Below are 25,556 nucleotides of genomic sequence, written 5' to 3' on the forward strand. Positions count from 1 at the left end.
AAAAAAGACGATAGCAGCAACTATTATAAGAAGACGATAAGAACTGCCTTCGACTGCACGAACTAATAACAGCACGCAAGAAATCGTCGCCAAGGATCAGATACAGGATAGTTCAAGTTATGTGGCGAAGCCGTATACGCCATTTAAACGTTATTAAACGTATGCCATTTAAACCTTAAAAAAAACGTTATTTTTTTACCAAACGGTAGCCGCATGTATTGCTCTGCGCATAACTGCAGAGCTGCATGCAGATTATCAGAGTTATTACCAGGACGGAAAGAAGGACCGCGTACCACGCAGTCTGACTCGTGTCTTCGCACAGAGTCTCCCGTTACGTTGTTCTAGTTTGCACGCGCGCGCCATATTGTAGTTTCTTTCTATGAACATTGACACTTGAGTTCAATGCTCGCTCAATTGTTCCTGCTTTGATGTGAACATTAAGGATGTTCTTGATGGTGATGGTGTTGACTTAAATTGTGACCTATCAATTAATGCGAACCATTTTGAAATCATTGCTTGCCAAACCGTTTTTGAAGGACGATCGTGCGATCGGTTATTTAATAAACTCGAACAATTATGATTCGGTACCTGAAATTCGATTGACTGTACGATCAATGAAACCTGTTTTGTTTTCAGCTCAAATAATAATAAACAATTAAATCTGTTCGTGTCAGGTTTAGTACAGCAATGCTTAATTTAAATTATCTAGTATACGTAACCTGTTTCACAAGTGTTTCATCTAATATATACCTACGCTTGTTGATAATCTAGCTGATAGGGCTATAATTTTCGATTATTCGCTGCTATAGACTTTAGATAAAAAGGCGTATTTAAAAGTCACGTTAGCAGCTCAATTTAAGAAATTTAGCAAACTTCTAAATCCCTATCACTGTATACATCCGATAAAAATGCCCTTATATCATTTGAAACGCATTTTTCTTTTCGGTACTCTTGTCTGTCGAAAACCAAAAGAAAAGTATATCAAAATGCAATCAAATGCATGAAATTTGCTTTTCTATGATGGTCAAGAAATTATTGACGGACAAGAAAGCGGTTTGCAGATGTGAGAGTGGCCGGGGAGATGGACGGTGCTGAATCAACTTGGTAATCTGGAGATCTGGTCCGTGACCAAACAGCCTCCTTTGATTACAGCGAGTAGCGTCTGCCGCGCTGGCCGGACTCATGGCCAAGGCAGCTCGCAGTCCGAGATCTTCTTCAGTGTTGTTCGGTGAGCGCTACCGTCGAGACAGGAAATTGTCGGCGTTACGACGCTGACTTGTTGCGACTTTTTGACTTGGACAACACGACTTGTGACTTTACCCACGGACGCTTAGAAGCGGCCTGTCACCGGTCACACACAGACTGGACTAGTGACGTCGCAACAGCAGGCGAGTTATACAGGTTTTACGTTCAAGTTCTTAGATTTCGTGGCCCAAATATAATGCAGTTACTCAAGTTCTTAGGTTTCGTGGCCCAAATATAATGCAGTTACTCAAGTTCTTATAGGTTTTGGGGCCCAAATATAATGCAGTTACTCAAGTTCTTATAGGTTTTGTGGCCTAAATATAATGCTGTTACTCAAGTTCTTATAGGTTTCGTGGCCCAAATATATGCTGTTACCGTATTGCAACATCATCGATAAATTGTTGCTAAGCTGGTGAACTGCACCCCAGATAACAGGCTTTGTTTTAAATTTGACGATCTTCAAAATAATCATCAGTTGTGCAGAACAACGACTTAACAAGGATGGAATTCCCTCTCAATAATAATTAGGGACGCTTATTTCTTGAGTTTGTTGTTAAAAACAGCTTAGCCTGGAAGAGGGAAACAAATGTTATTAAAAAACGAAAAGTTCTACCTCACCGATGATCAATTAACTAACGAGTTCTTTTTCAAGCGAACATTTTTATTTTCAACTTTTTCAACTGCTTATTTCTTTCCACTGTAATTTTTTTGCTTTCAATGGTCGCGAAAATGCGCATCATCTACAAGCTTCGCCTGGTGTTATTACTTCTAGCGTATTTAAGATCAGTCGAAGGAAAGAAAATTCTTGTTGTTATCTGGAAATAAAACTCAAAACTTCCACTTTATTTTCGTTTTAGCGTATACGGCTTTACAATTTTTAATGAATAACTTAGCAATTCATCATTCATTTAGTATTCTGTGGATTGGTGCATATTTTGTGAAATAATCAATTGCTGGCATTGGAATACGATTTAGTTTGTGTGGTGAACATGCTACCACGCTAGCAAAGTAGCGTATGAAAATCTTCAACGTATCGTTCTCTTAATATTCCCATTTAATTATTGGGCATACTTTTAGTTCAAGATCACTAGTAAAGTGAATAGCGCTAAGTGAAGATTAGAGTCATTTGCATTCACGGTAAACGCTACCTCTTCGCTTGATTGAAGGCTCCATTGGCCTCATTTAGCACATATATACTAGCATTATGCCGGTGTCAGGTTAGTCAAGGTGCAGAGGCGCAATAGCAAGCCTAAAAATCTATTACCAAAGTACTGCTGTTTAATAATAATATAAACTAATTTTACCTTCTCAATGAACTCGAATTCCCACCTGTTCACAAATATTTAGCTTTATTTCGTTAGAGTCGTGCTCGGAACGAGAAAATTGTTGGAGCGGCACAGCATATTTTAGAGGACAATCTTTACAAACACATTAACTTAATGATTGCTACTACCAGGAACAGTGCATTAAAAATTTAAAATTTTGCTCTACAAGTAACTGTACTTGCCAACTTCATCGTTTAATTTGCCACACTCCATGTAAATTCCACTCCATCTGAGGAAGCCTAAACTGACTGACTTCGTGGATGAAACAATTTCACCATATCGCTAGGAAAGGACAGATTTGGGGTCATGGGGTATGACGAATAGCCGGTGCTGTCGGTAGCCTTAAAATCGCGGACGATTAAAGCGATCAGTGGGCGATGTGAATGTGTTTCACACTCGATCACTGGGCGATGTGAATGTATTTCGCAGTCGTCACTGGGTGATGTGAATGTATTTCGAAGTCGATCACTGGGTGATGTGAATGTATTTCACAGTCGATCACTGGGTGATGTGAATGTATTTCGCAGTCGATCACTGGGTGATGTGAATGTATTTCACAGTCGATCACTGGGTAATGTGAATGTATTTCACAGTCGATCACTGGGTGATGTGAATGTATTTCACAGTCGATCACTGGATAATGTGAATGTATTTCGCAGTCGATCACTGGGCGATGTGAATGTATTTCGCAGTCGATCACTGGGTGATGTGAATGTATTTCACAGTTGATCACTGGATAATGTGAATGTATTTCGCAGTCGATCACTGGGCGATGTGAATGTATTTTGCAGTCGATCACTGGATAATGTGAATGTATTTCGCAGTCGATCACTGGGCGATGTGACCGTATTTTATAGTCATGTCTTATGATGAAGAGAGATGATTTATAGGCTGTCTGACGATCGGAAAGGGTGTGACTGTGAGGCGAGGAGGTGACTGTGAAGCAAAAGTGAAATAATGTTGAATGTTGGCTGGAAAAAATATTAGTAACGATTGAAGAATCACTAATATTTTGTTAAATATAATGTCGGTTACCGTGTTGCAGCAATAACCACATGATTTTTGCTGTATTGATACGAAAAAATTGCTAAATGTTATGAAGAATATCAAGCTATTATTCACTTGAAATTTCCTCCAGTTCTTTTAGAAACAATAAAAGAAATTTGGTCGGAATCAATTGCTATTTTTGGATGTTTGATGTACCATCGGTTGGTTATCAGACGTAAAGTATACGAAGATACGTCTAAGAATATCACATTAATGTTTTGTCACTGCTTGGAAGCCTGTTCCTAATATTTCTAACTATAAGCTCTACTGTATAAACTATTTTCTTCAAAACAAAGGTTTTTTTAATTGCCGAAGTACTGGTGAATACATTTTTTTGCACCTTTCTTTACAATTTTTTACAATTGATATCCGCAACAATTTTAGGAGCTGTCGATTTGCAGTCCTCTCCAACTACTTGATTTGAGTCTGACTTTTGCTTCTTATTCCACAAGCGCTGTCGATTACTAATTGTGAGACAGTCCTTCAGGAAACGGTAATCTTTGTAGTAATTGTGAGACAGTCGTTCAGGAAACGGTAATCATTATGCTAATTGTAAGACAGTCCTTCAGGAAACGGTAAACATTGTATCTATTGTTAGACTGTTCTTCATGAAACCATAAGCATTGTACTAATAATCAATTGTCAGTTATGGGAAGATCGGGTTCCAAAAGCCAGATCCCTTTTGAATCAAGTAACGAAAAGTACAAAAATGGGCAAAAGGGCATGGGCCTATTTCTTCAGTGCCTACACTTCTATTCTATTCTATTTTAATTGTGAGACTGTTCTTCATGAAACGACAATTATTATGGCGTCTGAAGACCGTGCAATGAAAATTTTGTCCGATGGTCGGCGATTTTTGAAAGGCGTAAAACTAATGTCAAACAACCGTAGAAACCAGATAACAGGCGACAATTTTTTTATTATTACTTATTTGTTCACACTTTTCTATTTCCCTAGCCACGACAATCCATAAACAACACACACAAAACCCCACCGTGGCGCTCTCCTGTGTGTGTGCAGCCAGTAGCAGATAGTTACAATATAACTTGAACGATCCCAACCCAACCACGGACTGGGGCGGCGAAGGTCGCCTGGCGCATCGAATAAACACTTATTTCAATCAAGCATCAGGAAATAAAAAATAAGCTGGAAATAAAAACATGTAAATCTAAATTGCTTAAATTATTTGAAAAATTCTTATGTCTACAAACTTTATATTGTTTGTGTTTTATTATTTTGTCCACCCGTATATAAGAAAGAGGAAAAAATACTCATAAATACTATGGCCTCTCATTGGGTGAAGGGCGGTATAATGCTCAAACCAAATTCTTAGCTGCAGACAAAAGTACAGATCAAATCGAGGTTTAGTGCATCGCCTCGAGTACGAAAGCAAAAGAATGGATTTTGAATTTTTGGGCACCTGCCACTCTGAATTTACTGAACGCTTGCCGTTTTATTGAATTCTGTGCACATCTGCAGCTTAGTTGATTGTTGTTACACCTACAGCTCGGTTGAATTTTAATTGTGCCCAACTGCCGCTCGGTTGAATTTTGTGCACGCCTGCCGCTCGATTAAAAATTTTACACTTCGTAAGCAGCGGCTCAATTCAAACGAACACCAGGAAAGATTGTATCCCGACTGCAATTATTTGAAAAGCTAACGCGAAATGCGTCCGTTACATTATTGCTGCCCTGCTTCGTAAACTTGCATAACTTGTTCCAGAGTTCAATGCGGGTTTGGGTCATTATTTCCTTCTTGTCGCATGTCGCAAAATTTATAGAATATTATTAAACATGGATTCCTAACCGAAGTACTATTTAATAGCGAGTGTTCAACTTGAAGCTTAACTGTGAGTTTGCATTACAGTAAAATTATATCCCATAGAACACGGTAATAATAGTAACAGAGCAAGACCTGTTTTTATGTTGGCCGCTATGAATAAATTGTACCGATTTTCTGATTTCAAAACCTGACTTTAAGACCGGTATTGCTTTGAAATAATGAAAGTTAAATTGTGGGACAGATAGAGAAAGAAGTGACTTGGAAAGCTTGCTGGCACCAAAACCTTGCTCAAATTACAAAAAATAATACTTGATGTCATGTGGCAGTCCGCTCGACCCTGTTGCTTCTCACTCATGAACCATTTCCACAGCTGAGACTTGCAGCTCATCTTAGAGTGAATATAGTCATTCTGAATAGACACGAATGCACACGATCCTCATATTCACGCTATTTTCCGATATCCCGATTTCACACTAAGAAAATGTTCCAGAACACGTTTCCGGACGCACGGCAACATTTCGCAAACGCACGTTTCCGAAATGAAGATTAACTGAAGCTCAAGAATTTTAGATGCTTGCTTGATAAATATAATTTTAAAAGTGATAAAACTTTTTCGAACAATTTATGGTTATGATGATAATTCAGACAGGAAATAGTCAGTGGTGCATTATCCTCGTTGTGCTCGAGGGAATTTCTAATGTTTAAAGGAACAATTAATGCTCTTTTCTGCCAAAACATATTTCCCTTAAATTCAACGCAGCACGAATAATGATCTCTCCATGATATCTCACATAATAATTTATTAATGACGGGGATCAAACTAACAGTAATTAATAAAGGTAGATGACCTGCATTTAACAGATGTTTAAGCAATTAGCAATCACCCTCAACTCTTTGTTAAATATAACATTAGCAATTATCTTGAACTTTTCCGTTGATATCAAATTCTTCTGCCGAACCATGCTAGATATGGTACTTATTTGCATTCGTTTTTTCACATAAGATTAAAGTTGCCGACACAGGTGGTTGGCAAATAAAAAGTTTCAACTTCTCAATTCAATTATTGGATTGAAGAAATTAAATCGGCTTACTTAAGGTTGGAATTATTACACGAGTCAATGTGTCGACGGTTGCTCAGAGTTCAATTTCATTAAATAATATCAAGTCTCACGTTTAATAATCTTATGGCCCCAGGCATGTTTTACTTAAATAAAAATGTTTTTATTACTCTATTACTCTGAAATCTTGCTGTATATTTGGCATAATTGAAATTACTCCTACTTTTAATTGCATCATTTCCAGAATTTCCTAACAATTTATTCTTCAAGGAATAGAAGAAATTTTTGGCTCTAAAATTAGTATCAAAATGAAAGCCCATGGGAACTTTACTTCCAAAAAATGTGCAATTCAGGTATATGGTTATCACAATAGACGCGTTTCTTCGGAACTTTACTGACAATACTGGTAGTAATAGAATAACCAAAATTAGAGCTAATACGTCGTCTGAGTTGGTAACGGGTTAATTACCATGCAGCGGTGAACCGGTAACCGGTACCAGTCATTAAATCCGGCGCCCGTGACGACTGGATGACTGCGTAACATAAATAATAATAATAATAATAATACCCGCGCCTCTCTGCGCCAATCCTGGTACTCTGAACTGTAACCACTGGGCCACCAATTGTTACTATTTATTGTGTGACTAGATGATGCCATCCAGAATTATTTCTCTAATGGCAAAGCAAACATATACTGTAGATATAATGTATATTAATGTAAAGATGCATGCGTGAACAATAAATATAAGGAGAACCGAAGTCAGGAACAGTGTTAATATGTAATATAGTTACGTGGTCATCTTTGCTAGTACTCGGGGCCCCGCCGTCAGATATGATTGAAACAACGTAAATCTTCCTGATTGTTATATATTAGAAACGCCGTGAAATAATTAGCGCGCTATATGTTAATTTACGGTCATCCACGTTAATTTACGGTCATCCACGTTAATTTACGATCATCCAATTAATTGGATCTAGAGCCCCTGCAGGGTTGCGAGCTTGCTTATTTTTCTACGTTCAAGCTTCTATACATTTTTTTGCGAAAATTTAGGTTAAACGTATTTTTTATGAGTTAAAGCCAACATATTGTAAAAGAAGTCTATGGGTAATTTTTGTGGGATGCGTTGCCTGAAGCACGCAGACAATAATATTTCTGACGAGGACTAAGATGAGGAAATTTACGACGGTTTGTGGCCGCGTTCAGCCAGAGTTTATTCCCAGTGAACGGTTTGTCGCCTTTAGGGCGAGGTGATCTAATTTGGTTCGTATAAAAACTTCGGAGAAAGTTTCTCGGTCATCGTACTTTCATCCTACGAATACAAGGATTAAAGTTAATTTCACCATGGCCTTTGGTATGGAAAGTCATCGGAAGGTTCAGGCTTATTGTCAACAAAAACTGGTTTCATCTTCAAGCCCGACTCATCGGAAGCGTAGCCGACATATGGCATTGACTGAGGTAAATATGACCATTTATCATCAGTTATCCGCTGTTCTAAATAGGACGAGACGTAATCTCGGTTACGCGAATGTCTTCATCAAGCCAAAGATTCTTGAATAAGTATGGTCGTATTTTTAAGGTAGTGGAAATTTTTGCTGGAAATGAATCCTTATGAAAACGATTGAAAACCATAATTTAGGAATGTTTCCTTCATTAAAAAAGTACGAGGTGCGGCATTTTTCAGGAGAATTGTGTCAATTTTACTGATTCTTGCATACTTGTGTAAAGCTGTGGGTAATGACTTTAAAATTTTACCGCTGCAGTTACAGCCGTGTTGCGAGTAACACAGAAACAACGCATGGAAATGCTAATCCGAGGTGCTGTAGAGCGGCCACAGTTTTAAATTAACTAAAGAATGTAAGCTGACGCCGGCAGGCATCCCGAGGAAAATTAAAAAAAAATATAACTCAGTACTCACTGCAGTGAGTGACAGAGAGCGCTTTTTCTCGTCGACGAAAACGTGAAGTCACGGACGGACAGACGGACGGACATGACGAGCACAATAGCGTTTTTTTTCATAAATGAAAAAATGCGCTAAAAATTAATTCAATGATGCTGACAGCAACTGCCGGAAAACCTATGCAATGAGTTTATGGTGCTACTGTCAATTGATTAAAAAAAATTACGTAGTTCCGTTTACAATGTGTGACTGCGGTGAGAAACATTCAGGAAAAGATGTTAATAAATGCTGCCAATCTTGAAGGCAGCACTTGGAGGGAAGAAGGCATTAGAAAGTGACTGTCACGAGTTACAAATCGGGAAAAGCAATGAAATTCAAACGAGAGTCTCGAGTAACACACGGGAGAATCAGACGGGGATCTTAGTTTAATCTGGCGAGTGTTCTGGTAGTGCAGGTAACCCAGATTCTCTGAGAGGCTCGTTTGCTAGACTTTCGCTCCGGAGGCTTTCCTTCCTGCCGCACACGCTCCTCAGTCGCCACTGACCCAAATCTTTGCGGCTCATCAAGCGAAATACACGTCCTTTTAACCCAATGATCAGCCGTTAAAAAGGATCTAACAATCGGCAGCGCGTGGCAACGCGACACTTAGAATCACGGACGCTATAAATTCACTTAAAGTTTGACGCCATAAATTCACTTAAAGTTTGACGCCATAAATTCACTTAAAGTTTTGTAGTACGCGGCAAGCATGACACTTGAACTCATGGTCGCTGTAAAGGCACTATAAATTGGCAGTGCGCGTCAAATTCTAAACTCGCGGCCGCTACAAATGCACTAAAAGTTTATACTGTTTAAAACCAACACAAAACTTGGACTCACGGCCGCTACAACGGCACAATAGGTAAAGCACGGCTCCTATATATAGACTCAATGCAACGACGCCAAGAGTTGGTAGTGTACGGCTAAAGTAGCACCTATGTAGACTCACGGCCGTTACAATGGCACAGATAACAGTGCTCGGCAAACGGCACCAAACTAATGATCTATTCAATGGCGCCAAACTCACTGCTGATGTGAAGAGATAGATAGATACACTGACGATGCAATAGAGTAAACTATATACGCGTATGAAAAGATACCAAAAACTTACTAGATGCTATAAGATGTCATAATCACGAATTACGCAATGAAGCCAAAGATACTGCAGACGTAACGGGACTGTACATATAACGGCATTTTGCCAATAAAGATGCAATTAATGGCGAACAGTTTTCAAGCATAATGCCAGAAATTACAGGTATTGGAACATAAATTATCTGTAAGTCATATCATTTTATACAAGGTTAATATTAAAGCATGGTATACGTAGAGACAACGTCGTCAATAGTGTGTGTAACATGGATGTATTGTCGGTCGGTTAACGCCCCCAAGCATCATGATCTGCGTTTGTCGCCAGTGACTGTTGATATATCGTGCACTTTCCCTGGCGATTTTTTTTGCCAATGATTTTCTCACACAGCGCCGTCTTGGAAAACAAATGAGAACTTACAAGAGAGTTTCTAAATTTTAAGCTTTAGGCGCATGCATGCATGGGGATTGAATGAATGGTATGTTCTGTTGTTCGCGGACGAACAGTAACTCTTCTGAAAATTCTGACAAACTAAGTAATGCTTTCATTGATTTTTTATGGTGCATTTTTAAATTGATGGGACAAATGAAGCATTTTCACGGTGAATGATTACAGCCTCATCTCATTTGATGGTTGGTTGACGATGCGCAACAATCGTTATCCTTGTGCGAGTTTATTGACCAACAAACCTGTAGTACAAGAGACTAATGAAAGAAACTACGGTTACGTTAAGAGAAACGTCAGAATATTAACTAACGTCATGCTTCCAATTTGATGGTGGACTGTACCCATAAGCCATAATTACTCTCGGAAGCTACGCTTTTAAAATTTTCATTTAAACGACGTATTCAATCGACACAATTTGCAGCAATCGATTTGTATGACTGGCAGCATACTTTTTAACTTGTACATTCACGAATAGGAGACTAAAAAGAAACGGAAAATAAATATTCGGCACTCCACATGAATTTTAAGAATGAAACTTGAGCTTAAAGTTACAAAGTTTCGACCTGAGTTAAGGGCTACTGGAATTATTTGCTGAGAACCATTTCACAACAAGTTATTGTTATGCACTTGTTTATATGAATACTTGCAATTCTTCTTCAAGAAAGAGATATTTTCACCATAAGTGGCTAGGAGTAAGAAGACACTTTTTCTTCGTTGACGAAGCAATTTTTTCTCGTTTCTAAAGCATGAGTTTGCATGCATTTAGTTTTAAAGGTACCAGAGCAAAATTCAGAATTATTCACAGATTGGTCAGGGTACTATACGATTCATTCGAAATACTCCGAGAATTAATTATCTAAAATAATCCACATTCAAACAAGTATCTTCATCATAAATGCTTAGTTGAAGTTATCTGTCCGACTGGACGTGCCTTTCTAAAAAGCAAATATTATATAACACAGAAAAGAAAATGCCGTAGAAACTTTATCAAATTATCATGATATTGAACAACTGTGCAGAGTATAAACTCTTATTCCGTCGACGATGTTCCTGAACATTGCTCCCTATAACAACCCAATTAGTTGCGTCGGGACTGAAATGCATGCGAATAGCAAATTTGCTGTGGCGCAGAACAGTTCGCGTGAACCTTAATTTAACGTAATAATTTTTTTTATTATTATGCATGAACTTTAATTTTACGCGGCTACTTAATATTAAGCGGCTACATTATAAGCGACTACTGCAGCAAATTTATATCTCATGACACACATTTTAACAAATTGAGATGCTTAATGGCTTAAAATGAGCAATATACAGCCGATATTAAAGCAAAATACAACGAAAATTAAATGATAAGTTAGTAATGAACAAGGTTTGTTCCTAGAACCGTCAATAACTTCATAGATGAAAAAATCTTGTAAATTATTGTCTGTTGATGTTCCTAATCGCTGTACATGCTCACTGCTCAGTCATTGACTGCATACAATGATTGAATGCTCTAGTCGGATCAAAAATTCACCGTGTACAGGGAACTTTTAATGACGGTACGTATTGTGAAAGGATAAGTGTGTTTCTGAAGTTTTCCTCGAAGCTGTAAATTCAACAATGTTAGAATCTCAATCTTACTTTCCCGTCCAGCAACTTCTTGTTTCCTGTCATCACTTGGAAGCAATTATCTCGTGTTACTGTCGTCCCAAGCAGCAGTTCTTTAACGATTTAACGAACTGTTCAAACTAATGCATTACTTCCATCCCTGCATAAAATGAAGTCAAAGTTGAGCACTAGTCTCTTGGATCATAAAATAACGTAAATTTGTTTCCATTTGCAGTCGTTATAAATTCCTGTAGAAAAAATTCAAGCATTTTAGTATCATTTCTAGTCCATTAGTCTAGCCTAGTCTAGTATTGGTTATTAAAAAACCATATGGACAAGAATATATATTGGACGAGGAATGCTGTCAGTGTGCCAGTAAACCTTTAAACGCACCGACTTTTTTATTCTGTGCATCAGTATAGCTGGTTTGCTGCAGCCATATGTCAAGCGAGGTATTTTAATCCGTCTATTTTCTTAATGGAAGTATATACTGCATCCTTAAGTCGTACGCTCATCAGCCTCGCTCCGTTGACAGACGGGGCCCTGATTAAAAAATATATCTCAGTACTCACTGCAGAGAGCGACAGAGAGCGCATTTTCTCGTAGACGAAAACATGAAGTCACGGACGGACAGACAGACGGACGGACAGACGGACATGGCGAGCACAATAGTGCATTTTTTCGTAAATGAGAAAATGCGTTAAAAATATACGGCCACCGATTGAAGAATTATTCATCTAGCCCTCCCTCTACTGTAAATGCAGTTACTATGCCATATTAGATACGAATAACGTTAGCAATGTTCAAAATATATTTCCAGAGGCCATGAGTTTAGTTATTTCTTTTCGAATATTTGTAAATGATGAGTCCATTTGGACCCAAGTGTACCAACTATGTGGTCCATCTGTTATGTTGATGACGCAGAACTTTTAGTTTACTGTGGACCGCCCAAGAGCAAAATTCCGTTACGTTTAATGCAGCAATTTTCTTGTGAACTGTTATACTTACTGCTCAGTCTGTTGGTCTGCCCTGCCAATAGAATATAGTCTGGTGAGGTGCAGACAAAATTTTTATACATATCTAGCGGGAAGTAAAATACTGTTGAGGCTTAATTATTGAATATATATGAATTATATTATATTATATTCACGAATTCTATTATTATATTCACAAACGAATATATAGTTATTGCGGTTTGTACTCGGATATGGGAGTAATATCCTTTATAAGGATGAAAATTGGTATAGATCACGAAAGTTAGTGAATTTAATAAATGTCTCAACTTATAAGAAACGATTGCTCACCAACATAATTGAGGTTCGAACTAAACACAAGGTGCTTATGTAAGTGTCTCATGGGATTATGATTTTGGGTACTATATATTGCGCGATTAAAAGATTGCGCTTAATCAAGAGATAAATCCATTTATATATATCAGTTAACAAAATAGGCTATGAATAATTCGACTTGACTTAGGGGTTTACATGATCAGGAACACGTGATAAGATGGTAATAATGTAGGTAATTAAATTTAAAAGTAAAATCTTTTTCTTATATAAATCTAGTTTTCATGCGTGGCTTTGTTACTACAACGAGCCCGTTTGATCGAAATGATAAATACCCAGTTAAATATTTCGTTAATTCAAATACCACTGGAAAGACATTCACGAGATATGTTTTACGTTGGGATAATAATGCAATCAACTTTCAACTGCGTGGCCGGCTTGGCATGTAAACACAGATGGTGCAAACGTCAGCATGTAGATGGTATACAGATGGCGCTAGTCTGGGTCGCACCATCTGTGCACCGCTAGAAGACTGACCCACCTTTGAACGTAACCGTGTATTGCACTCACACTGGCACGACTACTGCCATGAATTCGTAAACCATGCTACGAATGAGGCGTGAATGTGAAAAATATAACTCAGTACTCACTGCAGTGTGTGACAGAGAGCGCATTTTTTCGTCGACGAAAACATGGAGTCACGGACAGACAGACAGACAGAAGGACAGACAGACGGACAGACGGACGGACATGACGAGCACAATAGGGAATTTTTTCCATAAATGAGAAAATGCGCTGAAAATACAATGAATTTCCCTGAGTGAAATTTATTCAACGTATAGGAAGCAAATGTTTATATTTATCAAGCGAACGCAATTTTCCATAATTGCTGGCACTGCACCAACGCCCGACTATAACCGTGTGAAATTTTACTCAGGAAATGACGGCAGCTGCGTGATTGTTATTTGAAAGGATTTATTTGTGTTTCAAAAACTTTACTGCGTAAAATGAGTAGGATAGCAATAAATTCACTTGAATTTATTTATTCAAGTGCTGGGAGAGATGTCAGTGATAAAATTTTCAGCAATCTTATTGTTCAGTATCTTAAATAAGGGGAAATTAAAAAAATGCACACCAATTTGGCTGATATATCCACGTTATTTCTTCAACAGCCGAGGCTAGAAAAAATTATTCTTGAATGCTAAGACCAAAATGAAACCGTCTGCACAGTGAATGCACGGTAACTATTTAGCAGTAAATTAATCAGAATATATTTGCCTTCTATTAGCGTTTTCTCTCGGTGATTAAAAGGTTAGCTGATGTTTTCATTACAACACTTCTCTTAAACTTCACTTCTTGTTGGTTGTTTCCTACAAATCTTATATTCGATATTTAACAAACTTCTACTTGTCCAATGGATCTGAAATTTTGCACATTTTCGTAAAGTCGGAGACAATACATGAATCAACTGACAAAATAAATAATGGATTTGAATTTTTGCACATTTTCGTAAAGTCGGAGACAATGCATGAATCAAGTGACAAAATAAATAATTTGAAAAATTAATGAATTTTTAATATATGTTAAGAAATGTAAAAAATATATTGTTTTAATATTTAGAAAATAAAGTAAGAAATTCATTGCACATGTGTAACATCGGAGACACTGGCCTTTTTAGAAGCGTTGAATTTAAAAATTAATTTTCAAACGCATATTTTTATTTTATTGTTAAGTCTATTCAGGACGGCGTTGAAGATCAAGCTAAATTTTATCAATCGACAATTTTTGCAATGTTCTGGTTTTGCATTCAGAAAGTCTTAGAACTGATCATAACATCAGAATGAAGATGTTATCCATACTAGCTCTGATGACACGAGGCTTCTGTATTTGAGCACATTGAGATTTACTTCATTTTTGACCGGGAGATGCATTTAGTCCAAACTAATGCCTCTGCATGAATATTTAATATGCATATTCTGTTCTTAATTCGTTCATAATCGAAGTAAAATGTATGATTATGCAGCAATGAGTTCAGCAGAGCGTCTCGCTGAGAACTTGTCTTTGTCATGCAGCGCGAGAAAGAGAAGAAAGAAATGCAAAACATTGTAGGATATAAAACAGGCGCATATCGCATTATTGAGTTTGGCTGAAGGTGTGCGAGGTTTGGTTGGGGTTGGGAAGGGAAGTGGTGGGAGAGAAATCGCGAGAACGAACTATGTAATAGGATGAATGAGGATGATTGAATTTCACCAGGATGAATGTGGATGATTGAATTTCACCAGGATGAATGTGGATGATTGAATTTCACCAGGGTTATGAGGATGATTGAATTTCACCAGGATGAATGAGGATGATTGAATTTCACCAGGATGAATGAGGATGATTGAATTTCACCAGGATGAATGAGGAATTTGAATAAACTGCGGGAACTGTTAGTGGATAAATAAATTTCGACAATTAAGTGTTGACTAAAAAGTTAGTCAAAATGGCATCAAACTACTGCGAATTACCTAAAACGTGAAAAATATAATACGTAAATAGTTTTATGTAGATTTAGTTAATACGGATGATTCGAAGATTTTTTCCTCATGGATAAATGAAGAAAAACCGCATGTGGAGATAAAGCAAAAAATTTACATGGTAAATGCCTATTCGTAGTCATAATTAATGTACTTCTTATGTTGCAGATCGTGCACAATGAAGCTCCTACAATCAAGGTTTATTCTGAGCTCGATAACAGTCGTTGTGCTGATCAGCGATGTAGTGGCCGACTCAGGTAAATATTCAGTTAAAAGGTACAGTCGTCCTTCGAATGTTACTCTGAATGACACCAACATCAACAGTTTGCTACCCGTCAACTATACTGAAATGGGTGAAAACGTCAAGGCTTCTGGAAGTTATCACAAGTCATCGCGTAGAATCGGTCTTGCCTTACTGAGTGACGATGAATCAAAACAGGAAATGAAGAGTAACTTCAGAGTCCATCGCAGCGGTGACCAAGGGAGTAATGAGGAAAGTATAAAATCGTCTCAGCCGGACATAAGCTCAATAGTTCCTTCTCCAGTAGACAACAGCCTCCGTCCTTCACGAATTGCTCAGCTTCGTAAAAAGTTCCCGAGATTTGAATCGCGTTTTGGATCACGTATTCGGAAAACAGGGACAAATAACACTGAAACTCCCGTAGAATCATCATACAGAGAAGACAAAGCAACAGAAAATGAATTACTGCCAGAAAACTCCATGAGTATCAGAAATGAACCTACGAGGATACGAAGGCCTCAAGTAATCAAAGAAAGAACTCACTACCGAACTATTTCATCACCATTTCCTGAGAGCGTGACTGATTCACCTTCAACATCTTCGCCAAACGTTTCGCCTACAGCGAAATCACAAGACGGAACTGATATGGATTCGAAACGAGATTCCATCACGAATAAATTTGGCTCCATTTTGAAACGCCCAAGGGAACCTCCACGACGACGAAACAATGATGGCAGAGAAAATAACGAACATCATACTCAAGCTGATGAAATTTCGTCTGAAAATGGGGCGACAGTTTCGAACACGTATAAAGAATCTAATAAGGCTCCTGAAATATCTGCTACTGCATGGGTGAAAGAGCCCAAAATAAGCTCCACCATGACTTTGACAGACTCAGACTCGTTCGAAAAGATGGATTCGGATTTTCATTATTCCAAAGGAGAACCAACACAAAAGCCTTTCATTCCGTCAAGAAGTTTCGGCAGCGGCTCAAATTTTCACAGAAAGCCTGACCCCAATTCTGACTTCATTGCAATGGAGCACGAGCCAGGTTCTAGAGAATATCAAGATAATCAACAAAATCATGCAAGTACCAAGAATGAGGATAGTTCTTCTTTCTCGCCTGCTGATTACTCAAATGCTGATCACGAAAGAGGTAAATGGGATCGTGATGGTTTGAAATACAGACATGTTCCACGAGGAGAAGAGCCGAATAATATAGAGTATCCGAGGCATAGGCCGTCGGAAGCTGAGGTTTCGATAACGACTCGAGCAGATCACGCCCCAGAGATATTCAGAGGCGATGTCAGAAAGTCCACAGCTAATCCTGGTAAAGAAAACAACCACCCAAGGCTGAATCGTTTTCAAAATAAAATTCCCGCTCAAAATACCTTTTCAGGGCCCGAACCAATTTCTTCACGAAAAATTGCCACTTCCACTGGGTACCAACACGTAAATCAGAACATCAATCCACCTATTAGCAATAACCCTAACTGGGCTTTTGATCCGCAATGGAGTTTGCCTCACCAAGATTATCAATCTAATCCAGCGCCTAGAACAAATCCTCCTAGAATCTCTCCAACTATTGCCACCTCTCTAAGAACCACTGGTCACAGATTCCCTACTATGAGACCTACGACAGAAAGAATTGTACCAAGGCCAACAAAAGTTCCGGGCGCCGTGGATATTGTCAGAAGAGACGAATTTCCTTTCGAATTTTGGCGCCCTGAAAATGAAAACGATTATGAACACGCGAGCAATGTCAGGAAAGAGCAAAGAGAGAATGCGCCTCCACTAGACTTTAAAGAAGTTCCAGATCATTTATTTACGGTAGGGAACGGACCCGTGTCTGTTCCTGAAGAACTTGCAAGAAAAACTTTTGAGATGGTAACTGCAGCTCCGAGTTTTGATCTCACGAGCAATCCATTCGAAAAGGACGAAAACTTTCGGTTCAATTCTCAATTTCCTCGTGAAGATTTTGGAATTCCTCATTTTAAACCCTCTGAATCTGAGAGAGATGAGCCAACAAGACATTTCAGCAACCAAAACCACGAATTCCGTCAAGTAAATGGGCTACCATCGAATTCTGGTCATTTCAGTCCTCGTGCTCCAAGTCAACGACCGTTTGGACCTCATAACGTTCGGCCCAGTCATCCAATAACACCTATACGTCCACCGGAGAGATATAGTCTAACACCTTTATCACACCCACCTCCTTTTTTAACTACTACCTTCCTGCCTCTCAGGTCTCCTGCCAAAATTCATCCTCATGGTCCTCTAAATAATATTCAAGTAATCCATCTCTCGGCCAACGAAATTCCAACAAATCATGGTAACAGGAAAAGTATAAACGAACAATTTCCGTCTTCCAATTTCAACCATATACATCCATCGAGTGGTTCTGTTCGACCGCAAACGCAATATTCTATAAATCCAGCAGTCTTGCCTTCTTTCCGACCGACTCATGAGCAAAACCGGCAGACCCCAGTCAATAAAAATATACGTCGTCCAGGGCCTTACAAAACAAAAATGAATACTCTACGCAGGCCACAACATGTAGCTCACCCTCAGCCCATTAGAGGAAATAATTTCAAGCCTCATCGACCAAATGTCAACCAAGGAGTTATTCCACAAGATTTTTCCTATTTGGATACAGATAGAATCCGCGTTATCAACCCTCACCTAAAGTACTCGACGGTGGCTCCAGAGCTATCCACAAGTAGTCATTTTGACGTACGGCATCAACCGGCACAAGTCAGTCAGGAATCAAAAAATGAGCAGAGTGTCGCTTTCAGAAACAGAGATGATCCCCCTGAACATAACTTTCAGAATATAGAGTTGTTTTTCGGATCTGATCCTCAGGAAGAGCAGTCATTGCAGCCGCACATTCCTCCGAACCATTACATTCCCCAAGAAAACTTACAGTTTCACCGCACCCGCCGTCCTATCCATCGACCAATGAGACGCAGACGGCCGCAAAACCCTAATGTTGAGAATGAACCGGAATCTTCTTCAATTTGGTCGGCCTTGACAAACTTCGATATGAGTTTCCTTAATCCATTCCGTCAAGACAATGAAGCCGAAGGTAGCACTCAGATCGACAGAGTGGCATCAGCAGCGGCTGCGATCCCTACAGCTCTCTTGGTCCCAGGCGGCTTGGCAGTCTTAGGCGCCGGATTATCACTCTTCTACTTCAATTTCGTATGGCAACCAACTCCTGTGGTAAAAGCCAGACTTGCCAGTGTCATTCAGAACTGGAGTCACGCTAACGTCCTCACAGCGGAACAGCAGAAGGCAGTTGGGGACATAACAAAGGTGGGTCAAAGTTTAATCTTGGAATTACTTGTTTTATTTATTTATTTTTATCGTTGAGTATTTCCACTATTGAATATTTAATTTATTTTTACATCACTCTGCAATTATGAATCATTATCCAAAGGAATATTGCTATAATGAAACTGGTAGTGTAGGCCAGAAGTACTTCTTGTAAACGAATGGTCCAGGCACTTCGTATCTCGCACGAGAATACAAGGCAAAAAATTTCCAAAATTCTGCGCCGGTAACTATCGCAACGGTAATAAAATATTGGTTGATATACAGCACGCGGATAATATAATAAAAAATTTTTAAAGTAAAAGGACGTCGACGTCCCGCAGGTGAGCATCATAATTCAGCAATGTTCAAATTCGAAATTCGAACGTCACATACAAATCTATGTTCAAAACAAGTATCCTGAAGTAAAAATTCAGACAAATTTGGATACCAAATATATACGAGCATTTAAATCGAAACCACTTTGGCGTTTTAAATTCTCGAGTGAATTTTTTTCGAGGGAAACAGTCGGTTTAGATTTTCTACGTGGGCAGCTCAGCTAAAAATATCCTAGTTATCCCTGCCAAAAACTTGCGGTGCTCTTTAGAAACCTTGCAAATGTGTTTTCTTGACGAGAAGGAAGGGTTAACAGAGCAATTATATTAGCGGAACATTGCGGAATGAGAAAGAATTCATTGGTATATCCCAGCGAGGTATACCAGCATTAGGAGCTGTTAGAAATTCACCGGCGAGACGTATTGGCATTAGAAGGGGTTGATAGGAACATTGATTAAATTGACAAATGATTACAAATTTCCCGCCGCATCTGAATAAAGTAATACAGAGTATCCTGGAACATTTTTTCACTCATGTATCCCATGATGTTAGGTGTACTCGGCGTTATCCGCCATTGCCTCAAAATTGGAAGACATGGACAAGTCGGCCGGGAACTCGACGCTTGACGACGCCAGCAGCGTGAGCAACCACGAACTGCTCGTGTCGCAGCCCTGCAAGAATAAGATGGTGTGCCAGACCTACGACGAGTTCGATGAACTCTTCGACATCACCAAGTCAGCTGCTACCTTCCTCGGGTATGTGAGAATTGCTCTTCAAATGAGAAGGATAAGTTTTCTAGGTGTAGAAATTCACACATTTATTATTAAACTAGCCTACAAAATCATGGAAGTTTGCAGATGTATGGCCACATCTGCTCGAATGTTCAGTAGATTTGTGAAAATTGCATTTAATAAGATATTGCTGGGTTTAGATTTTAAACTTTGATACAAACAAAGTAGCTTGACCCGACTGGCTCGGAATAGTAACTTCGTGAGAATTGCTCGAAAATACCACTACCCCAAATCCAGTCATACAGGATTCTGTCAATTCTAATCCCGCCATCTCGAGTCCCGTAGTAAGGAATCCCATACATTTTCGTGTACACATTTAGCATCTACATAGAACTCCCATCTGCCTCCCGGTACTAAGAAAAACAAAATGCTCATTTTTCCTTCCAGTGATCAAAATTTAATTCAATAATATAAATAATTTGTGGTCCCCTGTTTTGCAATTATCATGCGTGCGCCTTGACTGCCATTAATCGGATACCCATTAACAAGGCCAGAGTGTATTTGTCATATTAAAGACTCCTGCCAAGGAGATAATACAGTTTCAAATAATATTCGTGAAGGCTAATCGATATTAATTTTGCAGTAACACCCTGGACCACCTGGATCAAGAGATGGTGCTACAGTTCCTGCTGGCAGCTGACAGAGGTCACCATCTGTCGGACAAGAGCGGCAATCTGACGTGCGACGCTTACTACCCCGCATGCCCCCTACCTGCCATCTCGGTGAAGGATACCCTGCGCGACCTCGTGGGCATCCCCAACCTAGATGACAATTCCCTCGACACTGTCTCTTCTCTGGACCAACAACAACGTTCGCTATCATTCAAATCTGACGACGTTGGGGAAACTATAAAACTCAAGGACGATGAAACCAGATAATCGCTATTCTAATGGTCTTTAAGTTATTGTCTTATTTGGCGAAACTGCAGTCATCTTTCAGTGAGGTGACGAAACAACTGCTGGTTTCCAGCTTCTCAGGTGTTAATTTCGTACGCTCCAATAATTTGAAATTCATCTAGGCGAAACGACAAAGGAAATTTTAATAAAATTTGTCAAGGCAATTATACAATCGTAATGAGTGAAAAAATGAGCATATTATTAATAAAATTGGAGCGGCTGAATAATTTACAATTCCTAAAGGCAACGCAATGAAGCAGGTTATGAATAAGATTCATGAAGCTGAATATTTCACAATTTTCAAAGGCAAAGTAATGAAACCCACTTATATGAAATTCTCGAAAGCGAATAATTTACAAGGAGAAACGAAGAAACATGTCATCTCTCATGGGAAACGGAGAAGCATGTCACAAAAATTCGGTTCCTATGAAATTTGACTGACGTCTGGCATATCAATAAATTTACATACTTAAAGCTCTAGGGGTATATTGTGCATAGCTCTAGAGGGATAGTATTTATTTGTTCGATTCTCGAGTTATATTGAATGAGAAAAAAAATCAAGAACAAATAGAATACTGATCAAATTGAGTCTTATTCTATTTTTTAAAGTATTTTTTATAAGTAAATTATTGACTGGTTTATTGTACGATTAGTGTCTGAGTATGTACGATTCGTATCTGAGTATGTACGATTAGTATCTGAGTATGTACGATTAGTATCTGAGTATGTACGATTAGTATCTGAGTATGTACGATTAGTATCTGGTATAAAATTTTTTTGTCATTACATGACTTCGACGAGTTTGAGAGAAAAATAATGAATTAATTTACAGACTTTGAGTTTATAAGCAATGGCAGGTCTGCATGTTAATTAACTGATGCTAATCGATTGATCACAAGCCTTGAAATTTATCTTGTATTGCAAGATGTTAATGCACGTTGTCAGCCCTTCATTATTTAGTGGAAGTTACTGCAGTTCAAATTCAACGACTGCAATAGAAAAGGAAGTAAGTCAGTAATATCTCAGATATTAGAAGAAACTTTCATTTGATGAGAGATTATTTTCGAATTTCTTATATGGGCGCCTACGAATTTTGCGTCTCAAATATTTTGCATTCATTTTCTTAGACGACACAGGACTGAGAACAGCCATATTCCGTTGGCTGTGTATGTTACTAACAACAAGGAGACTCAATTAAATTCAGGTGAAAATTTTGGCTGGTAGCAAATGTGTTTGCCGTCCGAGCGGTCGGAAAATGTACGTCTTTATTTTTCTTGCCTGACGATACACAATTACTGAGTCGATAATTAATTTTCACTTACTAAACATCTTTTCGCCTTGTGTTTATGTTTTACATTCGGGTATCTTAGGAGCCGGACTTAAAGAAGAAATACAGAAGATAGAAATAGAATAGAAATACAGAAGATAGAAGAAATACTAAGATTAAAGAAATACTTAGCGATTTTCTACAGACTTTTCACCGCGTGACCAGTTCATTAAGGTGAATGGTCATGTAGCGTCATTACAAACCACAAAAGATTATCACAAATATGTACTTAAATTCTATTCAGAATATCATAAGGAAGTGTTTTTGCATCCAGAGTCGCTCGACGTGAAATAATTTAAATATATTTGGGCATTTTGTTGAAAAATAGGAATAGAAATTGCAAGTTTATCAGTGATCAAAACTTCCGGATATACGAAAAACACTCAAAATTATAGGTCCCAGTAAAAGTATTGATACTATTACAACTGAAACAAATTACAGTAAATCGAACTATCTTATTTGCGATGTCAGCTTAGCTGGAAAAAAACACGAATAATTTACTAATGTAAGTTTGGAAATATGGTTGCAGCAAAATAGTACTCGCATTTAAAAAGAGTTAAACCAATATTTAATGACTACCAAAATATTACTGTCAGTATAATCAAAGTAATAATTAAACTCGCAGTACTTGTTTGGCAATTTGAAGGCGTTCAATTTAAGCTTAGTAATTGTTTATGAAGGATAAAAATAACACTTTAAAGTTTATGTGTCAATTAGTGTGTATCTCATTCTTGGAAATTATCCATAATAAATTATTATATACATTCATACTTTAATCATTTCGAATCCTCACTGCGTAGTCTTCACACCAACTTTTTATACAGAATTTCACTGTAAATACGACAAGATAGGCCAGTTGCAGTTAAGGACTCTTCGCAGCAAACGCTCTCCTTTTCTCTTCATATGAAGCTACTTAATAATGGCAGACCGTTACATCCGGCCAACGTTACATCCGGGACCCGGGGGCGGGGTGACCTGCCTATAGCGACGACTCGGAGACGGAGGACGACGAAGGCGGCGCATCAGCGTGACCGTGGACTACGAAGTCCTAAACTCATCACAAGGTCACCGTGACGCGAGGGCCAGCTTGCAGCTGCAGCTCTGAATTTAATCACTATGGCGATTTTCGAAAAGATTATCACAAATATGGACTGAAATTAAGCAATTATTTATTGCATATTTCATCACTATAGCAATTAATTATTGCACATTTAATCACTATAGCAATTATTTATTGCACATTTCATCACTATAGCAATTAATTATTGCACATTTCATCGCTATAACAATTACTTATTGCACATTTCATCACTATAGCATTTAATTATTGCACAATACACCACTATAGCAATTAATTATTGCACATTTCATCACTATAACAATTAATTTTTGCACATTTTTTCACTAATTTTATAGCAACCCATCCCTGCACATTTCTTCATTGGACATTTCATCACTATAGCAAGTCATCATTGCACATTTTGTCACCATAACATTTCATCGAATGCATAAAGTGCATTTTACAAACGTAGCGTGAAAATGTTGCACTGTGCCATGGCAAGAGCCACATGAGAAGGAGCAGGATGAATATTGTGTACAAATTTCCCAGCAGATGGGAAAATTTACGCATATCATGAATACTACTAATTGCTAGTTTGTTATTTCACTCTACTTATCTGCGTTGATAACATTGGCCGTGCCCAAGTGCATGCGATTTTTCTTAAGTTATTTTTATGTACTTTTCACTGATTAGATAGGTTTTTAAGCAACGATAGCAACGACTACTTTTGAGTAGTCGTTGCTATCTGCAACGACTACTCAAACGATGCAATATAGAGAGCTGAACAGCTCACGTATTATTACAGGGCACAGCTTAAATTTGGGATAGTACACTTCCCATGGGTTTCTTTAAAGTGCCAGTATATTCGCAAACCTGGACTTTAAATTAACTATCAGAATTGCAAGCAAGTATTTGTGGTGTCAATGATTAACTAGGCTAAATCTGGCCTGTCGCCGAAACTCGACGTAGCAGAATTCTCACAGCTTGCTGAGACTTCGAACCCACAACTTACGCTCAAACCTTGCAGTTCACAACCGCCCGACAAACTTGCCAATTTTTACCAGAAATGTCACATAAACCAGGAAGCGAGCCCGCAACTCAATGCCTCAATTTTGGTGCTGAGCAATATAACCCCTAGGCCTTAGGTACACGTTTACATGTATCAGCATAATATATGTTTATTCTGCTGAATGAATAAAATTTGTTTCATTAACTTCAATGTTGAGCTTTTTAGTCAAGATGATGACTAAAGATGATCTTAACAGTTTAGTTAACTGGGCTGATACGTGGCAGCTGTGGTTTAATGCTGACAAGTGTAAAGTACTTCACCTCTGGAAGAACAATGAACAGCAAGATTACAGTATGAGAAGACATGGTTGCAACGAGAGAGTAATGATTGAAAAGTCTAGTGTGGAAAAAGATCTCGGAGTTCACAAACTTCTTGGACTAATCAGACGATCATACTAGTTCCTAGATGCAGAAGCGATGAAGCAGTTGTTTGTTGCTGTCGTGCGCGCGAATCTAGAGTTTGGAAACGTTGTGTGGTCACCGAGATTTGAAAAGGACAGAAATTTAATAGAGAATGTTCAAAGACGTGCAACAAGGATAATTAATGAAAAGATCCGGTCAAATGAAACGATATTAGATCTTCTGTGAACAAGGCACGAAAAGGAAAAGAATCGGCGACAGGCCACATCAGGCCTACACTTCAGCGCCGAGATCAATATGTTATGTTATGTTAAAAAAGTTTGACAAAATTTTCAGACCAGTTTTACTATTCTGAAAACTGGATATAAAACTTAGTGACAAATACTGAACCAGAAAATTGGTTCTGAAACCTAATTGGTGGATGTCAGATCCGTGCTATTTAATGAAAATGCGGATATTCCTTTATTCCACCAACAAAAATGTCTTTCAGAGAATTCTTGTTGCTTGAATTAACATATTTCACTCACTGTACTAAATAAGGTTTTCGTCATCGGTTATCACTATATTGTAAAGGTGCCACAATGAGGATAAAATTTACAATTGCTGAATTATCAAGTATATTAATTTTCAAACACAGAAACTCGCTATCATAAACCATTATTATGGGATATAAATATGTGCCAGACAGGTCGCCCCCCTAGAAAATAACTGCAACGGTGACACTCCAATACAATAACGTTGGTAAATACAGGAGCCATCGGACAAACATGAAGGATAAACACGAACGACTACTTGTTGATGATGTGGTCAACATGGTAACAATATCAACCTTTAAA

The 25,556-nt window shown here is 38.3% G+C and overlaps 1 protein-coding gene across 1 annotated transcript; it reads left to right on the forward strand.

Moving 5' to 3' along the window:
* The first annotated feature begins 1,231 nt into the window (after nucleotides 1-1,231).
* Nucleotides 1,232-21,665, forward strand: LOC108668562. The gene is made up of 4 exons (XM_018155802.2): nucleotides 1,232-1,388; nucleotides 15,498-18,885; nucleotides 19,771-19,973; nucleotides 20,593-21,665. The coding sequence occupies exons 2-4, from the start codon at nucleotides 15,508-15,510 to the stop codon at nucleotides 20,885-20,887; spliced, it is 3,876 nt and encodes a 1,291-aa protein (XP_018011291.1). The 5' UTR covers nucleotides 1,232-1,388; nucleotides 15,498-15,507; the 3' UTR covers nucleotides 20,888-21,665.
* Nucleotides 21,666-25,556: the final 3,891 nt, after the last annotated feature.

The sequence above is a fragment of the Hyalella azteca genome, unplaced genomic scaffold, assembly GCF_000764305.2.
Source record: "Hyalella azteca isolate HAZT.00-mixed unplaced genomic scaffold, Hazt_2.0.2 contig7415, whole genome shotgun sequence".
NCBI classification, from domain to species: Eukaryota; Metazoa; Arthropoda; class Malacostraca; order Amphipoda; family Hyalellidae; genus Hyalella; species Hyalella azteca.